General features: G+C 33.6%; 1 protein-coding gene across 1 annotated transcript in view; it reads right to left on the reverse strand.

Moving 5' to 3' along the window:
- Positions 1 to 24,472, reverse strand: part of LOC111057644 (spectrin alpha chain, non-erythrocytic 1-like) — a 404,931-nt gene that overhangs the window by 364,041 nt on the left and 16,418 nt on the right. The window contains 1 exon segment of the mRNA XM_039433618.1: positions 4,543 to 4,685. Coding sequence (XP_039289552.1) covers positions 4,543 to 4,662 — 120 coding nt within the window. The 5' untranslated portion in view covers positions 4,663 to 4,685.

The raw sequence follows: 24,472 nt of genomic DNA on the forward strand, positions 1-24,472 counted from the left end.
GATATAATCTTTCCAACCCTTCATTCTACAAACGCCATTATATGTATTTTGAGAATAGGTAAGAAACTAACAACTGATTAGTTCCTTACTTGAAGTGAACGGCTAAATTCGGTCGATTCAGAATGAGGACTTATTTATTTATTTTATTTATTCATATGGCTTTTATCGGCAGAGATCCTTTTGGATGTTATGCCTTGCCGTATTAACACCCAAGTTTATAGGTTGTATATTGGGTTCTTCATGTTTTCTCACTTCCTTAGTTTCTATTTTATGAAGTTTAAAATTAAGAAAACACAAATTCTTATTTGAAAAGCAAACAAAAAATATAAAATTTTGATAATATTGAAAGATGAAAATTTCACATTACAATTTTTTTCATGGCATACCTATCTTTGCCATATAAATTATTCACATAATTCTATAACTAACTGTTATGGATTTTCTCGCAAAGTTGTGTTATATATTTCTAATTCATATTTGATTGTTATTTGTTTTTTGAATAAAGAATTTTGATAAAAGCATTTTTATAACTTGAAAACGTACTTAATTTTGAGTTTCCTCCAAGTAATAGCATGAGGACTATTAGGACTATATAGTCATGTCCACGTTATATTGGCAATGGAGAGAGATAGGAGAACAGCGTTGCCGATTCTCAGCCTTGCCACTGCCTTCTACAGAGGATACCTGATACCAGTATATCTGATAACATTAACTGTTCTAACTGTTCATTCTTGCTTAACAAATTACATTTTATTTGACAATAAAATATATTTTTTCAATAATAAAATACAAAATTTTCATAATTGAGATTTAGTTAATTAAATTTTCTGCATTGTCAAAAACCGATTTGGCGTCGCTGCAGAGGTAGAAAAAATAGTTCTACTGTATCTTCTTTGTCGAATATAAGTATAGCAACACCAATGTAATCAAATACTGCCATTATAACGTGGACCTCACTCACTATAGTCATAGAGAAACAATAGCGTAAGTAAATATCCCATGGTATAGGGAATTTATGTCGCAACTTTTACTGTTATCTCAAGACGATTACTGTCGATTATTGTAAATTTTCACTGTTTTGTTGGGGTGAGAGTGTAGGAACGGCACAATTTGAGAGACTACCAGCGTCACACAGCTTCATGGGAAAGAACTAAGTGAACTATCGGCTTGGGATAACAGTAAAAGTCGCGACATAAACGCCCTATACCATGGGATATCTACTTATGCTATCGTTTCTCTATGCTATAGTACAATTTTGGTCATTGCCTTCTGTATAGTGATATTTACATTGAAAATGTTTTCAGGCGACTGGAGAATTGGGTCCAGCGATAGGGATTTCAATTCAAGAGAATGAGAATCCAACCATGGAAATTCATCACAGCAGTCTGCAGTATTCCTTATGAAAAATAAACACCGATTCTTCTAATGCTGACTGTTTGAAGAGAACAGGGGCCTCCAGACGAAGTGAGTTATACCAGAGATAAGGGAATATCTCAGTTCTGTCTGGTTATACGGTGTAATAGAGCAGTGCAATGTCACAGCCAGACGGTTGTTTATTCTTCATGCATGGCCGATGCTCTCATGGCTCATGGTCCAACAGCCACTGTTGCAAACTGCAGGCACAGTCAGACGGGACAAAGGACAATCTTGAGTGAAATGGGAAGCGGAACATTGCGAAATTTGTAGAGGAAGAAGGAAGAGAGGAAGAAAAGATAGTGAGAGAGAGAAAAAAGGAAGAAAGTGGAGAATGAGATGAGGTGCCAATAAAGATAGTAGTGTAGAATGAGATGAGTGCGAATAAAGATAGTAGAGAAGAAAGAGATGAGGTGCGAATAAAGATAGTGGAGTAGAATGAGATGAGGTGCAAATAATGATAGTAGAGTAGAATGAGATGTGGTGCCAATAAAGATAGTAGAGTAGAATGAGATGAGGTGCCAATAAAGATAGTAGAGTAGAATGAGATGAGGTGCGAATAAAGATAGTAGAGTAGAATGAGATGAGGTGCCAATAAAGATAGTAGAGTAGAATGAGATGAGGTGCGAATAAAGATAGTAGAGAACAATAACATTTGATAGGGAAGGATAAAGATAGTAGAGTAGAATGAGATGAGGTGCGAATAAATATAGTAGAGTACAATAACATTTGATAGGGAAGGATAAAGGATGAGAAATATACGCAGACGATGTTCTGATTATGTTGGAACATTTCATTGAGTGAATCAGAAAACAGTTTTCCAAACACAATAATGAAATGAAAACCAGAAACCCATAGAATTGGCTTGAGATGTAGAGAGGTGGACGTGATATGAGGACATTCTTAGAGTGAAACAAAAAGGGTAAAGCATTTAGAATAATATTCTAATTATGTTGCAACACAAAAGTTTTTTACATAAATTAAATTTTCAAAACTCAGTTGATGAAAGCTTTCATCAATACACCTTCAATGATTTAGGAAGATGATTTTAATCGATCTTTGATATTCTAGAATCTAGACTATTACATTTTTTCCTGAACAAAGTCAGAGCTAACTGGAGCTTAGAGCTTCGTTGTTAGTTTAGAGGGAAACAGATTGTATAGAACTGGTTGCACAAATGAAGAGGGATCACAGCAGAAATTATGAGAATTATTAAAAATTTGCAGAATATTGAAAATTTATGCATAAGGTCAGGAATTGTTTGAATAATTAATTCACATCTGGCAGAAGATTGATTGATTGATTGAGTACTTTATTTATGTAGATTACAATATATACTGGCTTATACACTTATATACAATAGCTTACAATACAGCAAAATTATAGATGAATTTACATAATATAGACTAAGAAAATAATTATTGAACTGTATATGATATGAAAAAGCAATTTGTAATATAATAACTATAGATAATAATCATATTGTTATGCATCTACATCAATTGGCGGAGCTTTGGACATATCAATGTCCATTCTTCGGAAAGAATATTAAAAATATCCTCCCCACTAACTCTCTACCAAAAAAGAGTGAGAAGAGTGAGAGCTATGGATGAAAACCTCATGAGAATGTTAAGGAGATTTCAATTCTCAAAAATAAAACTGTTACTGAAGAAAGAGTAGATAGCTTTGGGGGAAGCAACGCTTGGAAAAAGTTCAAGTCCACGATGCTTCTTCAGTCGGTTGAGAAAGTAAAGGTTAGTAGAAAAAAGAAATCAAGTAATAAACAACACTGGTACTACCTAATCAAGAGACTTATCGCGAAGAAGAGCATAAGTATTTACTTGGTTACGAAGATGGGTTTTCGACAGTTGATATGAGTTCACACCTACGAAATTGATACGTCTAACTAATAGTTAACTAGAATCAACGTGTATAACTAGAATCAACTAGTTAACTAGAATCAACTAGTATAACTTATAGTGGGATCTACGTTATAATGGCAGTGATCCACGGAGCCGATTCTCTGCCTTGCCACTGCCTTCTCTAGAGAATAGCTGATACCGGTATATTGAATGTAATATCAACTGTTATTCTTGTTTAGAATGATCAATTATATTTTATTTGTCAAGAAAATATATTTTTCAATAATTCAGATGAAATAATTATTTTGTGTATTAATTGTCTATTTTCTGTTTAGGGCTACTTGCAATATAAATAGAAATACAAAATATAAAATTTTTGAATTATTTTATCACAATAAAAATTAATTAATTTATAAATAAGTGATAACATAATTCAAAAAGGGTACTGAGATTTATATTTATATTTTTATTTGTGTATCAATTATACTTCTACATTGTTAAAACACTATGATAACGTTGTAAAGCTAGAAAAGGATAGCTCAATCTGCTTTGTCTAACAAGGATATACAAGGATAGCATCATCAATGTTGCTATGAAATACTGTTATTATAGAGGTTCTCACCTTAGCTTTCTTCAATAAAGGGCGGTATGATTACTTATTGTGAAATATCTAATATATAAACTCAGGAACTTATAATATATAATCTTTTAACAGAGATTTGGAGGACTATAATAGAGTTGTACTATAGTTTACTATTATAGATTTTTTTCACTTATGAATCAAAAAAATGGTACTGTACAGACTTCTAACCGTCCCTCTTCACCGTATGTTCACTTCAAAAGTTGGAGGAATTTTAGAATGTTTACCACATTAACTCTAATCTAAAGATCTAAATTGATACCCCAACTCAAAAATTCTAGCAAATTCCATGTCATCTACAATACATTTATTATTGACGGACGATTAGGCTAATGACTCGTTTACACAACTGAGGATCATTCAGCTGAAAAACTTTTAAGAATTTATTCCCTTCAGGATCGTCTTTCTTTTGCTAAATCCGAAATAGATTCCTTTTATCCAGCACAATTTCAACTCTATGAAGGTTATCAAACATTATTTTACCAGTGTGTAATTAATTAATTTATATTTAACAATGCACAAATCAAATACATGATTAGAAAAGGACCAATTTCAAAACCACGATAATCTTAAGCCCTATTAAGAAACTCATAATTATGATAATGAATACTGTAATGCGATGCTTACCTTCTGCAGGAATGAGTTCATCCATTTGGTGAAGGTCTTTTTCTGGATATGAAGACGCTCCTCTTGGAGCGCCTTGATCCGTCCTTGCTCGAATTTGAGCACATCTTCGCGCTGCGTCATATCCTCAACACCATACTGCGGGTCTAAAACAAACACAAAACAATAAAAACATACAATATTATAATAATTTGCATGAAAAAAAATACTTCATAGCAATGAAATCACGTAGCACCAAACTGCAACCGGCACACAACAATCATATAACATGTAACTATTTGTAACTACCCCGTCATTCGGAGGAGACGATAAAGCGTCGGTCCCGACTACCTAAAAAGTAGTCGTCATCTCTCATCATCATCCCAATCACTCAATACCCACGCACAAGCCTAATAGTTTATGTGGGCATCACCCTCAGTATTATTATTATTATTGATTTATTAATAATAAATCATTAATGATATTTATCAATTATCATAATGATTTGAATTAAAAATAATTATTTTTGAGATCACTGATTGATTATATCAATGTACTATTTCTATAATGTGAAACTTGACTCCTCCAGTAAAACCTTCTTTAGAACGTTTTGGAGGATTTATTTTTCGTTTGGTAATATATAATTTTCCACTGAAAAGGAAATTTCTTTGTTTATTATTCTTCATTTTTTGTTTGTGAGATTTCTTTTTATAAGTGTATTTTTCATTTTTGTTTGTTATATTTTCTGTAATAAACTCCCTTCTTCTGGGGGTACCAGGATGAAGGAAAAAATACTGCTAGCTAATTAGAGCTTCATTAACAATACGATATACTAATTATAGCTCAAAATTTCAAAATTTGTGAAGAGAAAATAGAAAATCCCTAGAAACTATTACTAGAGTTAAACACATCTTTAACGTGTCCAATGAATTTAATAAACTCTATTATTCTACTAAAATTTATGAAGTACTTCTTCCACTTTTTTATAAATCCACAAACAAGTTTATCTATTTCACCCAGCTTCTACAACTGATGAAATCCTAATGTAAGTTTGGTAGTAAATTACTGTGAATGGATTTTTTTCGTAGCAGATACACGAATAGATTAATTGATATTAAACTGGGAAATAATAATTTGCCGAAGTATGCAATCAATGGATCAACCCCATCCAAAACAAAAAAAAACATGATCCACTACAATCTCAGTTCAATTGAACTGGGAAATAATAATTTGCCAAAAGAATGCAATCAACGGATCAACCCCATCCAGAACAAAAAAAAAACATGATCCACTGCAATCACCCCATCCAGAAAAAAAACAAGATCCACTACAATCTCAGTTGTTCAATTATAATTATGATTTTTATTCAAAAGCAGTCATTGGGTGATGTCAGAGGCCCTGGAAATTGATCAGTTGCGTCTTGAAAACTGTGACACCAGACCTGAGCCAGCCAGGTTACTCGATATTATTATTAATATCGGGTACCAAGGCTTCGCTCTGGAGTACAAAAGCATAAAAAATTTATTACGAAAGAAGAAATTATAATAACATTCATACAGAAATGTTCCATCTAATAACAGTAAATTGAGATTAATTCCAAGACTGATGCAAAAATTTCCCTCACAAAGGCCCAGTTGCACAAAAGCCGGTTAAATTTCAATCCTGATTAACTTCACGTGAACCAAATCAGAGAAGACCATTTCTAAAAGATGGATCTACTGGAATTAATCAGGATTGAAACCTTTTTTGCAACCGGCACTAAGCACCTGATTGAATGATTACAAAAGTTCAACAGCTGAGTCATAATTTTGACACAGTCCCACACACATGAACTCGCTCACTCACTTCCATCACCAACAGACGACGAAATAACTATTATCAGATGTTTTTCCAAGGATGAATAATAATTATCCTTTTAATGTCCTTCAGCAAGTTTTCTCAGGGATGAGACCTAGTGCAATCGAATCTTTATATTATAAACCTACTATATGTTCTGAATTTCGTGAGAATCGTTAAAGCCGTTTTCGAGATCCGATGAAATACAAACATATAAACATCTAAACATATAAACAGAAGTTGCTCGTTTAATAGTATAGGATAGTTGTTCAATTAAACTGAGAATTAATAATTAGATAGAGCTGAATTATGCAATCAACCCCATCAGAACAAGATCCACTACAATCTCAGTTCAATTTAACTGGGAAATAATAATCTGCCAAAGTATGCAATCAATGGATCAACCCCATCAGAACAAAAAACACGATACACAGCAATCTCGATTGCAGTCAGTGTCTAATTAGCTAAACTGGATGTTTAACCAAGTGAGTGATAAGCATTTACGAGAATTTAAGAGTGCTCCGAACACGGTGTAATAGGAAAAAGTGAGTAATTATAGAGGGGAGTCGGCTTGGCGGTCAGTAGAGCTGCAATAACTTTTCAGATACGTAATTGGCGCGAGACAGGTAAGTTAGTTCTCCCCCCCACCACCGCCATCCAATCAACCCCTCCCCCCACCACCCAACCAAAACAATCCAGTTACCTGGTCATGACCGTACAACTATGTAGTGAGATTCTAGCACTGTCAGCATACCTCATAGATAACATCAAGGCTTCCCGTTCAACCAATGCTGTCAGTTTGAAGTGAATCTAAGTATAGTTCAACTGGAAGTTGAGTATTGGCCAAGGATAGGGGAGTGCGTCAGCCACTAAAGGTGGCACTTGATAAAGGTTCTATACCTTCAAATCAAATCAAATAGCTTTTTATTCACAAAACATAATACAAATTCATTTACACATTTAACAGTGAATACTCTCCACAAAGACTTGAGTCTGTGAGTAGAGAGTGAGTTCTTTCAAGTTGATTGAGATCACGTTCTCATGTTTTGTACATATTATAATTAAAACTATTTCAATTGAATCAACTAATATTCATCAGCAAATCGAGAATATAAATTGCACACAATGAAATATTTGCACACCTTATACAATATTATTCTATATCTTAGGCTATTCTATACCTTCACACCTATACCTTGTGTAAGTGACCACGGCTTGCTCATCAAGCCGTTTTTCATTAGCTGTTTTCATTAGTTATTGTTTTCATTTGAAGTTCTCTTCTGTGATAAAACATTTTTATATCAATTTATTCAAAAATGTGTTTCAATATACGGTAACTAATTTTAAACTGCAGACCTTTAGGCCCTTTGCACACTGGGCCACCATGGAAGCGCTTCCACGGAAGCGCCACCACGTGGTAGCATTGTCTCTTATCTGTCACTGCACACTAGAGCCACCAGCCACCAGCCGAGCTTCCAGAAATGTGGTGGCTCGAGCCGCCGATTTTGTGTCGCCACCAGACTGTCGCGCCACCACGTCATACCATTGAGTATTATCTGTAATTGCACACTACAGCCACCAGAAGATCATCTCCAGTTCAGTTTCATTTCAAATCAAGTTCAGTATCTGTAATTGCACACTACAGCCACCAGAAGATCATCTCCAGTTCAGTTTCATTTCAAATCAAGTTCAGTATAGTTGTTTGTTGAAGTCGTCGTCATGAATAGTGAACAATTTGATACCGAAAGGTTCATTGTTGAAGTTGAAAGCAGACCAGCTATATGGGACATGTCTTCAAAATTATATTCAGACCGGGATGTGAAGAAAAATTCTTTGAGGGAGCTGGTAAATCTTTTCATTGAAAAATATAACCTCACAGAAAATGAACAAAATTAATTTGGTAAGTTATATAACCACTTTTTTAGCATTAACTATGTATATAAAAGCGAAATGGCACTCACTCACTGACTGACTGACTGACTGACTCACTCACTCACTCGCAGAACTAAAAATCTACCGGACCAAAAACGTTCAAATTTAGTATGTATGTTCAGTTGGCCCTTTAGAGGCGCACTAAGAACGGATTTGGAAAAATTTCTAAAGATACGCCCAAAATCTGCGTTTTCCAGCGTTTTTTAGCGTTTTCTCAGCTTTATCGAGAACAAATGAACAAAACATGTTCAAATTTACTACAGAAGCTCAGCTGGGGTGTAATAATGTTGTGTTAGGAGGTATTTGAAATAACGCCAAAGATACGCCCAAAATTAGCGTTTTCTCAGTTCTTTCATCAAGTAAAAGACAGAAAATGTTTACATTATGCAGGCGAGCGAAGCGAGCCCGCTGATCTCATTTTTGGACGATCCAGTCGGGGGTCCAGGGGGCAGAGCCCCCTGGCTAGACGGATATGGCGAGCGAAGCGAGCCTCTCGGTTAGTTCATCATATTATTCAACATCTGCCAATAGTCCTGCTTCTTCCACGTCCATTCTTCAACTGATCAGTTACTATAGTGAGGTCCACGTTATAATGACAGTGGATGAAGATAGAAGAATAGCGATGCCGATTCTCTGCATTAATTAATAATATTTCTACACCGTCAAAAACATAATTGGCTCCGTTGTGGACCTAGAAAAGGATAGTACCACCGGCTTTGTTGAATGATAGGCAAGGATAGCAAAACCAAAGTTGATCAAATACTGTCATTATAACGTGGACCTCACTATAGTGAACTGGAGTGATGAGTCAGTCGGTGGCTGCGTGGTGGTGGCTGTAGTGTACAAGGCTATCAAATTTTGATGGTGGCGCTTCCGTGGTAACCCAGTGTGCAAAGGGCCTTAGTGAGTGAACACCTTTAGTAGGTGAATACCTTTAGTGAGTGACATACACCCAAAGATAGTATATAGCTTGATAGTAATAGTCTATATACTATTCTTGAGTATTGGCTACATATTTCAATCTTACCAGCTTGGAGTCGGAGAGTATAGAACACTATTTATACTCTCTATACATTCTCTGCTTTAAACTTGATTACTTTCAATAGCACCGCCAAGCGGCTCCATAAAATTAACAGGCAGATTTAAGAGTGATCCCAGAGCAGACAACCCCAGAAGATGCAGAGCCACTTGTAATCATAGGTTCTCACCCGCGATTTATAATGGCTTACATGTTTTTCATTGATAGTACTGCAATTGGTGCAGCCCAATTAGCACAGTCCTCAATTATTTTTTATTCTATTCCATTATGAAGGAATTCGCGTAACACGGCTCTCATTCGCTTCTATAAAGGGGGGGGGGGGTTGGACAATGCCCAGGTTGTGACGTCATACTTGAAGGAACAAATCTTGTATTGAGTCCTCGGTGTTGAAGTCTGAAATTTGAAAATGCGGGAATGAACGCTATAGGAATTCCAGACTGAGAGAATCAATACAAGATCTGATTTGCTTGTCTTGAATGTATAACTTTCTGTGTAACCTTCTATACTCTCTGTTTCAAAAAGACAGACTTGAGTCAGAAGAATATGATCGTGGTCATAAAAATGTCACAGAATCTAAACAATTGTTGATAGTGAGAAACAAAGATTGAGAATTTGCAATAGTTGATCTGACATTGACAGTTTCATCCTTTAAGCCACACCAGCTCACCATTAGTTGAGGGCTCACCTAAATCTTTGGCTTCATTAATTTCTCACACGATCACTCACACCTATGGGAATTGATAAGGTAGAAGTCCCATCGAGGTAAGTTACAAGTCCATGCTCACTCAACCTCCACTATTATCCCTTGCAGTCAAGGACAAATCTAGAAATAAGGGTAGGTTATGATAAGGACTGGAATCTCATCATGATTGAAGAAGGTACGAAGATATTTTACATTCTACTATTTTACAAGCGTTTACAAGTTTGTGTTTCTTCAATGGTTTCATTTTTTAAAATAACTCGATAGTATTAGTTTCAAGTGGTAATTGAGTGGAATATTACTTATCAATTTATTATTCAAGTCATCTAAATTTAAAATTAATAGTTTTCATGTTTATTTTGGACTAAAATTTTATAAAAATTGTACACGTGAAATTCTAACCTTATCTTGGACTTTGTCACCTACAAATTTGGAAGAAAAATAGCACAAGGAATACCTTATTATTTTATCTTCTATAATGTTATTGCATAAGTGTCATTTGCATTGTAAATGAATAAATAAATAAATAAAATTAACATACATGTTTGCTGCATTCTTCAAATATGATTAACATAGTTATAAATAAAAAAATCTTTATTCAATGACAAGTACATTACAGAATAACAATAATCAAATGTTGAATTCAACCAAAATTTGATTGATAACTAATCTTGATAGTTGACTGAAAATGAACTTGATTTGAAAGAACTTGAATTTGAATGAACTTGAATTTGATTTGAATGAACTTGATCTTGAATTGAATGAACTTGAACTTGATTTGAATGAACTTGACTTGATAGTTGACTAAAAATGACAGATGATGCTTTTGCCACCTGCAGTGTGTAATTTCAATGTAGTTGATAGCAATCTATTCACTCTCGCTATTATTGCACTTGAATCCCCACAGGCAATAGGCCAGCCTTGATCGTGAATAAGTTATTCCAACCTTGGTCATGAAACTAAATAGAGAAATAGAATTGATAATCAGCCTCCTTACATCTTGACAAATATATACAGGTAAGGGTTATATCACAGATTCAAGCCTTAGTTTATTTAGTTTATGTATTCTATATAGTATCTAACAACAGTATTCCCACTGATTGAAAATCATGAATACTATGAATTAATAGAATTTGATTCTCATCAGGAATAAATGACGTCATTCCTCAAACGTCATTGATTTATAGTGTCATAAATATGGTTTGTGAATGATCGTAATGAGTTTTAATTTCCTCTTATGATAAATTCATAACCTAAATTTCATAATTTCCTCAATTAGAATTAGAACAATTACTGTGATAAGTAGGAAGTCATTTATTTACAACGTCATGAATGTGATTTGTGAATGATTGTAATGGGATTTAATTTCCTCATATTATAAAAAACTCATATCCTCAATTGCATAGTTTTCTCATTTGGCATAAGAACAATTCCTGTGAAAAGTAGGATGAAAGATTAGGAATTTGAGAAAACTCGATAGTTTATGGAGATTCATTCACCATTATAATTTATTTATTCGAAAATTGACATATTTGAGGGCACCAGGAACTGAATCCCATTATTGCCCTCATAACACACATTGAGCATACAATTTGAAAAACAATACATTAAAATGAAAATAAAATAACTTAACTAATATATTATTGAGTTTTAGAAAAAAAACTAAACAAGATACAAAAAAAATAGTAGAAAACCTTGCAAATATGAAACTTATAGTATAGCAGATAAAAGAAGAAGGAAGACGTATGTAACTAATACTGGAGAATTCAAGGAGAAAAGGAGAAAATTAGAAGAAAAATTAATAAATAGAAGAAATTAATATATTAATTCATATCCTCAATTGCACAGTTTCCTCAATCAGAATTAGAAAAAATAGTGAGATAAGTAGGAGGAAAGTTTAGGAATTTGAGAAAACTCGATAGTATATGAAGATTCATTCACCAATTCACCATATGGTACTGATAACAATAACAAAAACTAAACCAAGTTCGTAAAATTGCATCCACCATTGGACTATTTGACACTCAAACCGATGACTCATAATAAAACGGATATGCAGTAAAGTTGCTAGTTGCAAATCCTAGTTTGCAAGTGGGATTCGTAGGTTTCCTAGATAAATTTCCCGGACAAAATACCTAACAAAGTTCCCCCTACAGCACAGACCAGATGACGTTGGGCAGTAAACAGGAAGAAGTATATTTTCGGAACAGTTTCTGTGTCTGTCCCATCATTTACAAAGCGTGAGCCGGCTTCACTTCCCCTTTGTTTCTAATTAGAGCAGCTGTTTGCTCATTATTATATACAGCGTGCCGTCAAAACTGTACAAATGGGTAACGCGTGCCTCGATAGAGAGAGGAATATTATGGAAACGAAACGGAGAAGGAAATGAAAGACAGACAAAGAATAGTGGAGAATGTAAGGGGGAAATAATGTGCAGACAAGTCATGTGTTTGGAAAACATGAGCATGTTTAGTTGGGGTAGGTGTTATCTTAACTCAACTTATGCTATCTTTTGTCTATGGTTTTATATAGGCTTACAGTGAGATTCTCTTGAGCATTGGTGTTATTCGTAAGGAATACTTATGCTATATTTTCTCTATGGAAAACAGTAGGGCCGGTTTCCGAGCTCAGGAATTAGCTAAGTTCTAGACTTTAACTGGCTTTAAACTCTGGAGTCAGGAAATTTGCTTTTAAAAGTAGAAGACTTAAATAGACTCTGGAGTTTATAATTTCACTTTCTGAAAAGGATTTATCAAAAATCGTTAAGTCCAGAACTTGAAATAGCGTGATTTTAAACCCTCGACTGAGGTAGGATTTAGAATTAAGTTCTGGACTTAAACTGAGCAAAAACATCTCAGTTATTGTTTTGGAGTAGATGAATAGCCAAATAGATATCTTGGAATACCTATTTAGGTATTAGTTTTAGTATTCGTCCAAATATTTTAAAATATTTGGACGAATACTAATACAGTAATGTAATCATAAATGTAATTTAAATAGTACATCTAAATTCATAATTTATAGTTTGGAAGTCTATTTTGGAATAAATTTCTATCAGAATTATGCGTAAAAAACTAACCTTACTTTACGACTGTTACATAGCCTAAAAATTACAAGAAAAACAATACAAGGATTGCCTTGGAATTTCATCTTCCAATGTGAATGTTATTAATCAATGTAATATTCAGCTCATCAATAATAAAAATATAACAATAATAAATTATTATTCCAGTTTTTTTCAAAACAAATACGTTCTCCAACTTAATAGCCTTCTAAAATTTTGATTCCAAAATAACTGGTTAATTATTTATTTGTTTATATAATTACAAATCATATATGAATATGATCGGGATAGAATAACAGGCATAGCCCAAAACTATTCTGTTTGAATCGATGATTAATATTAGCATAACGTAAAATGAAATATTTATTAATTCATGTTTCAAAAGCTTAGGTTTTGCTTTGAATAGGCCTACAAAGAAATCGAAACGTATTTTCACAAAATAGTTTGGAGGGCATGTTCATTTGAATTAGCCCGCTTCAATCAGCTGCTCTGCTATAGACTATAGGTCAACAATACAACAACAAAATATTGAGAATTTCCCTCATGATTTTTGCTTCAAGTCCTGGACTCAAATAAGTCGAGAGCTTAATAGACCCCGGAGTTTAGAAGATAAACCTGTGACTCAGAAAGTCGATTTAGACCCGAGCGCTTATTTTAGTCCTGGACTCTGTAAGTCCAGAACTTATAGATCCCGAGCTCGGAAATCGGCCCATAAATTCACTTCGCATTGGTTGGATGGGGGAGCATTGGTGTTATTACATATTATCTCAGCTTATGCTATATTTTCTCTATGGTTTTATACAGTGAGATTCATTTGAGCATTGATTTGAGATTTTAGAAGCATTGGTGTTATTCATAAGAAATGCTGACTGTTTAACATCAATCTCATCATAGTAATGCAATGTAGGTCATGCACTACCTACGCACTGCATGTGGTGGAAGAGAGAAGGAAGTAATATCGAGAGGAAGTGAAAGAATGTTCGAGAGAGAACATAAAAAATGCATAAGCACCACTTCTAGAAGTCGAATTCCTCTACTTCCTATACGGCGTAACAAGAACCGTTAATTTGGTGAATGGTTTTAGTAGGTGACTGAATTTATGAGATGACTATGTTATAAATAAGTTGCCGTTGAATTTGTCAACTACTTTCCAGTGCATGTTAACTGACAACTACATTGTGCAAAATGTAGTGCAGAAAAAGAACAACTATTGTGAACAACTACAAGACTTAACCTATTTCGGACTATGTATAACCTCATCTAAATTTGGGAGAAAAACAGCACAAAGTTACCTTGTTTTCTCTCTCTCTATCATTTTGATGATGTATTTGTTGTATTCGAATCAATAAAAAATTAATGAAGAATAGAAAATTATAATGAAACACTGGGATGTTGTCTACAAAAATATCATAAATTTATTGAAAAATTACATACATGTTTCAACACCGTTTCTAATGATGATTTGCTCTGATTTCAAACTACAATTTTCTACTTCAGATAATGTTGTTGGTGAGATGTAGTGATAGGTCGTTTATCAATAATGAAACAATAGGATATTGTCTATAGTGAGGTCCACGTTATAATGGCAGTGTAGGAAGATAGGAGAAAAGGGTTGCCAGATCTCAGTCTTGCCACCAAAACAGCTGATACTGGTATATCTGATGAATTAACTGTTCATTATTGTTGAAAATAGTTTATCATATATTTTATTTGTCAAGAAAATATATTTTTTAAAGATATGATAATGAATTTTCATGATGGAGATTAAATATTTTGTCAATTAGTTGAGTTTCTACATTGTTGATAAACGATGTGGCAACATCGCAATGCGTGAAAGAGATAGAGTCATCTGCTTTGTTGAACGATAGACAAAGATAGCAACACCATTGCAAATCATACACTGTCATTATAACGTGGACCTCACTATAGACAGTATCTGAACAACAACAGTATCTGGATAGAAGTAGAAATGCGTAGTTTGAAATCAGAGCAAATCCATGAGAAACAGAGGATATGACAATAATGAATTTATTAATTAAACCATGGATGAGATTGTCTCTTTTTCTCTTTTTAGGGCTAATTCTGAATATAAATGAACATATAAATCCAAGTATCCTTTTTAAAACTAGTAGTTCTGTGAACAGTAGACCTCGAGCTCAGTAAGTTACATTGACCTGTTGTTATGTTTTTTCAAAAAAATAATAAATAATTTTATCAATTTAGAATGTCTACAGATTATCCTAAATAAACATAGAGCTTTCTGTCCTATCGTACCGTGACGTGTCGTCCCGGAATGTGAGTGTGAGCGCTGTTATCAGGTCTGGCTGCTAACGTTGATGGAAAGATACATTTTCAAGATGTTCGATGTTTTTGAACGGGTAGTATTATAGTCCACTAGATAGCTGATTTATGATGAATAATTCTATAGTCTGATTTTTACTCTAATATTGGCGTATGAAGGAGGCTCCTTTTTCCTTTTATATTATCCTTGAAATGCAAAATTTCCAAAAACCTTGTATATACGTCGACGCGCAATTTAAAAAGGAACATACCTGTCAAATTTCATGAAAATCTATTACCGCGTTTCGCCGTAAATGCGCAACATATAAACATTAAGAGAAATGCCAATCCATGGACTAGAATCCAACACCTCACTACGCTCGGTCAATTATTTAATCACGACAAAATGACATTATATAGCCGAAACATGTCATGATTAAATTACTTTTAAAAAGGATACTTAGATTTATATGTTTATTTACATATGGATGAGATGTATGTTATATATGGGAGTTATTTTGTGCTTGTTCGTGAGTAAAGATATGGATGATGATAAAAATGTGTGGAACTATAGGTTTAGGTGGGTTCCGAACCACTGGGAAACGATTTTCTTAAACTACTCTTTGATTTTTAGTTTAAGTTATTCATAATACACTTTTCATCCATAACCATAGACATAGAGACCTATAATTACAATCAGAACCCCGCCAGACATTCCAGGACTCCACTAGACGATATTAATTCATTCCATCAGTATCATTGTGAAGAATAACTCAGTAAATTACAACTTTCATTAATTACGAAATTGAAGCACGAATTAATAGACTACTGTCTTCAGTCCATCACCGTATCCTTCTATAGGAATTAAAAGCTAGAGTCAGGGTGGTAAAAACTAATTACAATGACCAGACGATTCATCAAGACTATTAATTTAAAATGAATATAATGTTATTGTTCAAGGTTAAAATTCAGGAATGATTAGTCATTTTCCTGAATTCTCACAGAAGGGGTATCATTGAAATTTAATTGCAATCTATAAGAATGGAGATAAAAATAAGATGAAGATAATCAAAAATATAAAAAACACATTTGGTCTACTATAAATAGACCTGTTCTACTGTACCGTACTTTGTTAATTATAGTGAAAAACTTTTCGATGCTGTTTCTAATTAAATACCTCTCTTAAACTATTTCTGTCTATTTGAGTTCTCATTGATGTTTAATAAAAATGAGGATTAAATTAAACTTCCAATTACGCAACGGAAAAGCTAGATGCTTGCTTATTTGCAGAATGAACAAGGAAAATCAAGTCATTTAATTTTCCAATGAATCATAAATTGGCAATCAAGTATTTTTAACGAGGAGTCATAATATGAGAATCTAAATGTATCATAGATTGTTCCACTAAGTTCTTAGAATACTTCAAGCTTTGCCAAGACTTCACTCTTATCTATTCATCATTATTTTAGTAATAGACCGCTTCTAGGATCTCACAAAAAGAAAGGCTATAGAAACGTGTACGCAAAAACTATAAAATATTTTCTTATTACGTACATTGGAAATGATAATCGAACTGATTTGAGAAAATTGTAATCATAAGAAAACTACAGTATCACAAAAAAGCTATCTTATTGTTTTTCAACTTAGTGTATTTAAATACACTTAAAATAGTGTATTTTTATTATTTAAAAGAAATACTACCACAGTGCTCTTATTTATTATCTTGTTTCCATGCAGTATGCCAGATTCAGTAAAAAACAGATGCGATGGAATGCAAACATGAGGACATTAGCGAAAAAATTAGACAAATTGATAACTATTTATTTTTACCAATTATCAAGTTTTTCAAATTTGATAGAAACTGAGAAAATTAGGCCAAACTCACCAACATAATACTGAAATTCACCAACAGATATCATCGTTACAAGCTGAAACTTATCACCGTATTCCAAATAACAAAGCTGAAGAAACTACACAACACTAATGTCTCGAATACCAAAAATCCAACCTGTCAAAAACCACAACAGTTGATTTTCTAGCACAAAAACGAATGGTTTCTAATTCAATATAGACGAAATTTCCTACTACTTGTCCAAAACTGAATGATATTGAACACAATAGAAATTATCAAGTACCCTTTCATTTTCTCACAACACAACAGCTGGTTTCAACTCTTCAAACCCCATTTTCAAGAGTAAATCACTTGGAGAGTAGCTCTTGAAGAGTTGGAACTAGTTGTGTTGTGATAGAATAGTAGGGTACTTGATAACTTAATGATCCTGATAACTTTCAATAGTTCTGTATAAATTAATACAGTATAGTAGTCCTGAAAAGAAAGGTAGGTGAGTACTAAATCAATTGTTTACAGCACACGCAAAGACACTGAAATCCTCTTTCCAAAAAATCACCAACACTCAAAATGTGTAGCCCGAATATTAATTGTCACTACAATTCAAGTTCACACGAAATTTCCGTTTCTTAGCCCAAAAACGTTTCTTTTCAAAAACCCTAACGTCGTGTTTAGTGCAAAGCGACGTACAGTGAACTGAACCCATTTTTAGATCAGACATCACAGAGTGCAGCCCCCTAAAGCATCAGGCCAGCCAACTCAGGCTCTTTACAACAGTAGAGAAAAATTCACTTTAAACTGTCAGCTTTCCTGATTCATAACATTCATTCTTCCCATTCGACCAATACTGCCAGTTCAAAGTACATCTCGCAACAGCAAGATTTAAATTTGACTGTCAGTATTCCTCATAGATAACATCAATGCTTCAAATTCAACTAATGCTGACAGTTTAAAGTGAATTTCACTATAGCAAGATCTACTTCACACTTTCAGATTTCCTCATAAATAGCATCAATAGTTCCTATCCAACTAATTCTGACAGATTAAAGTGAATCCCACTACAGTGCTTTGTTGCCAACGTCTTCTGAACTTGAACTTGTGTTTTGACCCCGTAATTTACCAATCTAGCGCTGTAGAATGTAGAACTGCTTTCAACCGGTCTACAATAATTATTGGTATTGTACGAAGTCTACTATAGTAGATGTTCTATTCAGACATCAATAGCTTTAAAAAGGCTCAAGTATGGTGTGGGCGTATAATATGAAGTTAGTGATAATGATGTTTGTAGAATTAGAGATATCTTAAAAGGGGTTCTATTGAGTCACCAATTATAGCTACATGGGAAGTTGACGGTGGAAATATTTATAAATTAAGTTAGCTATTAGCTTGCTTCTATGAAATCTCCTGTTATTATTTTATTGTAACTAAATTAGATTGTACAAACTTGTAATTTCATGTGGAAATGAAAATTGAATTGAATTGAATAAGGATAACAGAATTAAACTTATCTCAGGAAATATAAAGTTAAAGTTGGGTATAGTTATAATTATGAAGTTAGTGATAAGGATGACAAAATAGAAATTCCCTAGAGAAATTGATGGATAATACAAGATACCTACCATTTGTACTGTGGTAAGAGTTTTGAATATAATTCATATAATAAGATGTTTTGACTTTTATTGGCAGAGAACTTGGAAAAATAGCTTAATAATTGGTAATAGGAATTTGAATTATGAATCAGATTACCAAGTTGATTCTTTTTATACTCAACTAATAATTAATGAACCGAATGAGTTGTTCTAAAGAAGAGAACATGAAATATAAACTTCCATTGCTCATGAATGTCAGTTATGAATAATATTGTTAATGGAAGTATCTTGAAAATTAACTTCCACTTGTCATAGGAATTTGAGATGAGTCATATTCCTGTAACTGATTTGTTTCTCGTCAATTAATTAGTGTACCGAATAAATGGTGGGTGATATCTTGATTTCTATAAAACATAATGAAATGGAACAAAGTGATAAGAATTTCGGCTATGACAGAAGATTCAAAATTAATTGTTAATATGATACTAAATAATTTGATAAATCGAAGAAGTTGTTCTTCAAAATGATTTTTAGAGAAAACTTGATTTTCATTAAAGCATAAGACTATATTCTAAAGCCAACTAAACATCTCTCCCTTCAGAATCAGAATTCATGAAGTGATGAAGACTCTAGAGTGAAAGAAGTTGAAAAATCAAATCAAAGTTAGCTAAGAACTTGATTGTTACTATAATAATTATCAAGAGTAATGAGCAATCCCACCTTCACGTAGGTACAACAATTATGAATAACCCCAAATTACTGTTTACTATAGTTATATACTCTCTCATCTTTCCTATGTACTATATTATAGGGAAACTACAAAGATATCTTTGTTTATTTTACAAAAGAGGGCAAACCTCTTTTCATTAAGCTTAGAATTATGTGTTTACCCTGTATTTTTATATTTCAATGTTTATTGTTCGTAAACACCAATGTTATGTCCTTTTCTAGTCATTGTGAAATTCATTTCCACAATACTAGAAGTAAATCGAACCTGAGAAATGAATATTGTCGGTACAAATCCAGTCATGTGAGTTTTAGGGCGTGTGCAATTAGATTCTTTAAACAATTACCATTAAACATTTAGAGACTTGGCTATGGGAGATTTTAAATTAAGAATTAAAGATTTTCCAATTAGAAACCGCTTTTACAATCTGAATGAATATTTTAGCTTTAATATGAATAATTTATAAATTGTGATGATATTTGTGATCTTATGTAAACAATGTTTGTGATTTTTATGACGTGGCCCATCTTGTTTTATACTTGTCGTTGGCAATAAATGGATTTGATTTGATTATGTAGCCCAACAATAATTATTCCAAGCATTCCTGAAGTTGGTCATAGTTCAACTTGGACGCGGAAGAAACTCAGTCAACTAACCATATCCAACCCATACCTAGATATAGCACACACTCAACATGTGAGTAAACACAGTCCACACTAACAACTCAATAAAAGTGCAATCAAATATAATTCCATGGCACGTAGCAATAATTAGGTTGTTGCTTTTCGCATTTGCCTTTCATTAGTTTCCGCCGAAGTTAATGATAATGATCGCAATTAGTGCACGATAACAGAATCGTGACGAAAGAGAGCAAAACAGAGAGAGAAAACGAAAAAAACTGAGTACAGTTTCATGGGAGTGGCTGTTGAGGTTGGTCTAGAATGAAAATCACTCTAAATTGTCAGTAAGAGTTCAATGAGAATCCTTGATCTTACTTATAGGGAATACTGACTGAATACTTGAACTGTCAGTACTGGTTAAATGGGAACCCTTGATGTTACTTATGAAGAATACTGACAGTTTGCAGTGAATCTTAGTATAGGCTTATGTTGGGAGTTTTTATTTAATCCAACAAAAGGTTTTGAAACAGCTCTGTGTTCCCCACGACGCAGATAAAACGATTAAAACGAGCAGACTCTCAGTTGACATCTGCTCCAACAATGTAAAATATTTGTGCAAGGCGTTAACAATGTTCTTTATATGGACAATATATTATCCAAACCGTCCTCGGGAAAGAGGCTTAAAAACTAAAACGCGTAGGTATGTTCAATGTTTGCTTTATTTTTTCGGCTCGCGATCAATCTTTAATCCAGAAAACTGACTATGCCTACACCTATTGTGCATGAAATTCCTTTGGAAAATACCTCTTTTTAATAGACAATTTCATACCTGGGCAATCTCTCACAATAACCCTGCCAATTAAAGCAGAATCTACAAGAAAATATGTAGTATGTAAAGTATTAATATCTATCTAGATCAAGGAGACTGGGAAACTAAAATAATAATTTATTACGGGTGACGGTTTCTTGATCCATTCCGAGCTGCTATTAACACACTCTGACTGCAGGCCGTGTTTAAATACATAGAAAAAGTGAATTTATTACGATCATGATGGTGTATCACCAAGCTTATTCGTAGCAAGAGAATGAAAAAATATTCTCATTACTCATTCACTAATAAAAGACTACATAATTTAATATTTCCAGCCAGGAAGAGGTAACTTCCTTTAAAAGTTCATTCATTTTTGTTATTTTATGAAATTATTTCATAAAATAGGAACTGTACATTGAATAGTATTCACCTCACAATCTATTCATAATTGGAAAGTAAAGAAACGTGAAAATTGTAACGTTGCCAATGTAACAATCCTTGTTAACAACGAGTTACCAATGTAATACTCGTTAACAATTTTGTCTAAAGTCAAAACTAGGGGTTGAATTCAAGTCTGGCAATTGATGAAAATATTTCAAAATACAAAATGACATAGGAAAACTTGCTTTGAAAATTATAAACATATTGATAGTTTCAAAAGTATATGAAAGGAGGGTATCTAAAAAGGATCATAGAATGTAAATACATAGCAAACAGAGAAATAACCATGATCAACCAATAGATGGGACATATTACCTAAAATTACAAGCATAAACAATATGAAACAAATTGATTTCTAAGCACACTTCTTCGTAATCTCTTCCACAGTTACTTTCCTTCACAGAAAAATGGACAAGTCATATTTCAGATTAATGAACACATTATATTTCAGAAATGACTTCCATCATCACCACACACACACACAACACACACACACACAACACACACACACACACACCACACACACACACACACAAACACACACACACACACTTGAGTAAACCGTTATCACTGAACATATTTTTCTCAAAAACGTCGTGAGACCATGAGCTTCCAAAATGGATTTCTTGTAGTCAAAAGGCACTCAGATAAGGGACGATTGACCTAGGCTGGACTCCCTTGATGGAGTGGATTTCCATTTGGGATTCTTTTCCAGTAAGTGGTGGAACATTGGCCATCAATCTTGTACTCAGGCACCGGGTGACAGCCTGTAAACATTCAGCCAGAGAAAACTACTATACTAGATTGCTTATTCTGTGATTCAGCGGAGTGCCACTCTATAGCATGAATCCACCGTACCATAGAAAAGACCTTCACGCTATAAACAGCGTTACGTAAAATCAAACTTTTTCAGATTGCTATCTTTGGTGATTGTTATCCGCGAAACAATGATTCACTGCAGACCTGTTCTACAACTCGGCCACCAATCTGGTTTTTCGTTATTGATACTCATTATGTTTATGATACGATAAATAAATAACATTCGTTGTCAGATTAGTATCACAGGTTGCTGTTTCACATTGGTATATTGTTATAACAGTTTATATAATCGTCTAATTCCTGTAGGAGTGATCTCAGCCATATTAATCTCGTAGATTACAACAATAATGACCATAATTTACAGGTTTACTTGTTATGAGAGATTGAACGCAACGTTGTTATAACGGGACAAACTAAAAGACAACCAGATATCACCATAATTGATAAACAATAGTTCAACAGAAAAACAAAGGTAGAAATCTGGATAAAATGTAGTGGATTTACCGTTTAAAGTATTACAAACTGGAATGTTGATATTATCGTCTCTTCATTCTATTAGCCTTATTTAAAAATTGGAATGCAGTAATGTAGTATTAACGAAGTTATAAAGTTTAATTAGATAAGTTACCAAATTAGATTAAGTAAGTTTATTGTAAATAAACTTAGTTTGACGTTTACTGATAGAATGACGTTTATTGATGTTCAACGTTAATAGTTAAACGTTTATTGATAGATTCATTTTGATTTCAATTTCAAATTGATGTAGGCCTGAACGCAGTTTCGGAGATTATCAACAAGAATAAAATAGACCATAGGCCAATGAGAGTATATTATCAATGCTGAAGTTATCATGTATTTCAATAATTATTATTTGCAATAATATTGATGCTCGAATAAAATTTCTAAATACTCGACGAAAAATCTGGTGTGGCGCACTCACACAACTTTCCTTGCCGATATAGATCACATGACGCTAGTGTTCGCGCGCATGTCAGATCTACAATTCAAAGCGAGCTGGTGACAGGACAATAACGCTGGAGAAACACGAGGTCTGCTATCTCTTTATAGTGAATGATTTAATAGAATCAACAGTTGCCAATAGTTTACAATTGAATAATAACATTTTCTCGAATTTCAAGCTTATTTTCAATTTTAGGTGAAAATGTTACTGAACATTAATTGTAGAGATTTTCATGCTCAATCTTTTCCACTTGAATTTTTTTGTTTGAATTGTATTTGAAGCCTGATAATTGGGAATCTAAAATCAAACTTTGCATAGATGGGGCGAAGCTCCTGAAATTTTTACAGATAAGGGACTAGTATCAGTTGATAGAGCTTATCAATGACTACTCAAGGTATGAATTTGATCAAAATCGTTGGAGCCGTTTTCGAGAAAATCTCGAAAATCCCTGTTTTTGACAACATTTTCGCTATTTTAGCCGCCATCTTGAATTGCATTTGATCGAAATTGTTCGTGTCGGACCCTTATAGTGTAAGGACCTTAAGTTCCAAATTTCAAGTCATTCCGTTAATTGGGATATGAGATATCGTGTACACAGACGCAATACACTCATACACACACACACACACACACACACACACACATATTTAGACCAATACCCAAAACCACTTTTTTGGACTCAGGGGACCTTGAAACGTATAGAAATTTGGAAATTCGGGTACCTTAATTTTTCTCGGAAAGCAATACTTTCCTTACCTATGGTAATAGGCCAAGGAAAGTAAAAATAGAAGAACTTGAGTTCATGTGTCCCTTATTGGATAGAGGTGCAACTGAGAACTAGATTAATTTTCAATGATGTACAAAACGAAAAAATACAACTAGATGTAAATACTATAGTGTATGGCAACATAGCCTTGGGAGAGTCTGTTATGAGATATGGATTGCAAGGTTGGGGATTTGGAAGAAAATGCTCTTTCAGGCTTGAGCAAGGCTATATCTCAGCTATTTAAAGAGATACAACATATTTAGTTACTAGCAGGTAACCCGTGCTTCGCAAGGGTCTTTCTTTAAAAACTTGACGTAATGAAATCTAGAAGAATTCAAAATAGGCCTATGTACAGTGAGTCAGTCATTCTATCAGGGCTCGAATAATTTTGAAATTTTAATTAAATAAAACTGGAAGAATATAATTTCTATCTAAATAACACCTTCATTGAAAGACCTGCATGCGTTTTCATATTGCCGATACAGCATTGATGAAACTGTAGACGTTTATTTAGCATTTG

Source organism: Nilaparvata lugens, chromosome 7, assembly GCF_014356525.2.
Source record: "Nilaparvata lugens isolate BPH chromosome 7, ASM1435652v1, whole genome shotgun sequence".
In the NCBI taxonomy this organism is placed as follows: Eukaryota; Metazoa; Arthropoda; class Insecta; order Hemiptera; family Delphacidae; genus Nilaparvata; species Nilaparvata lugens.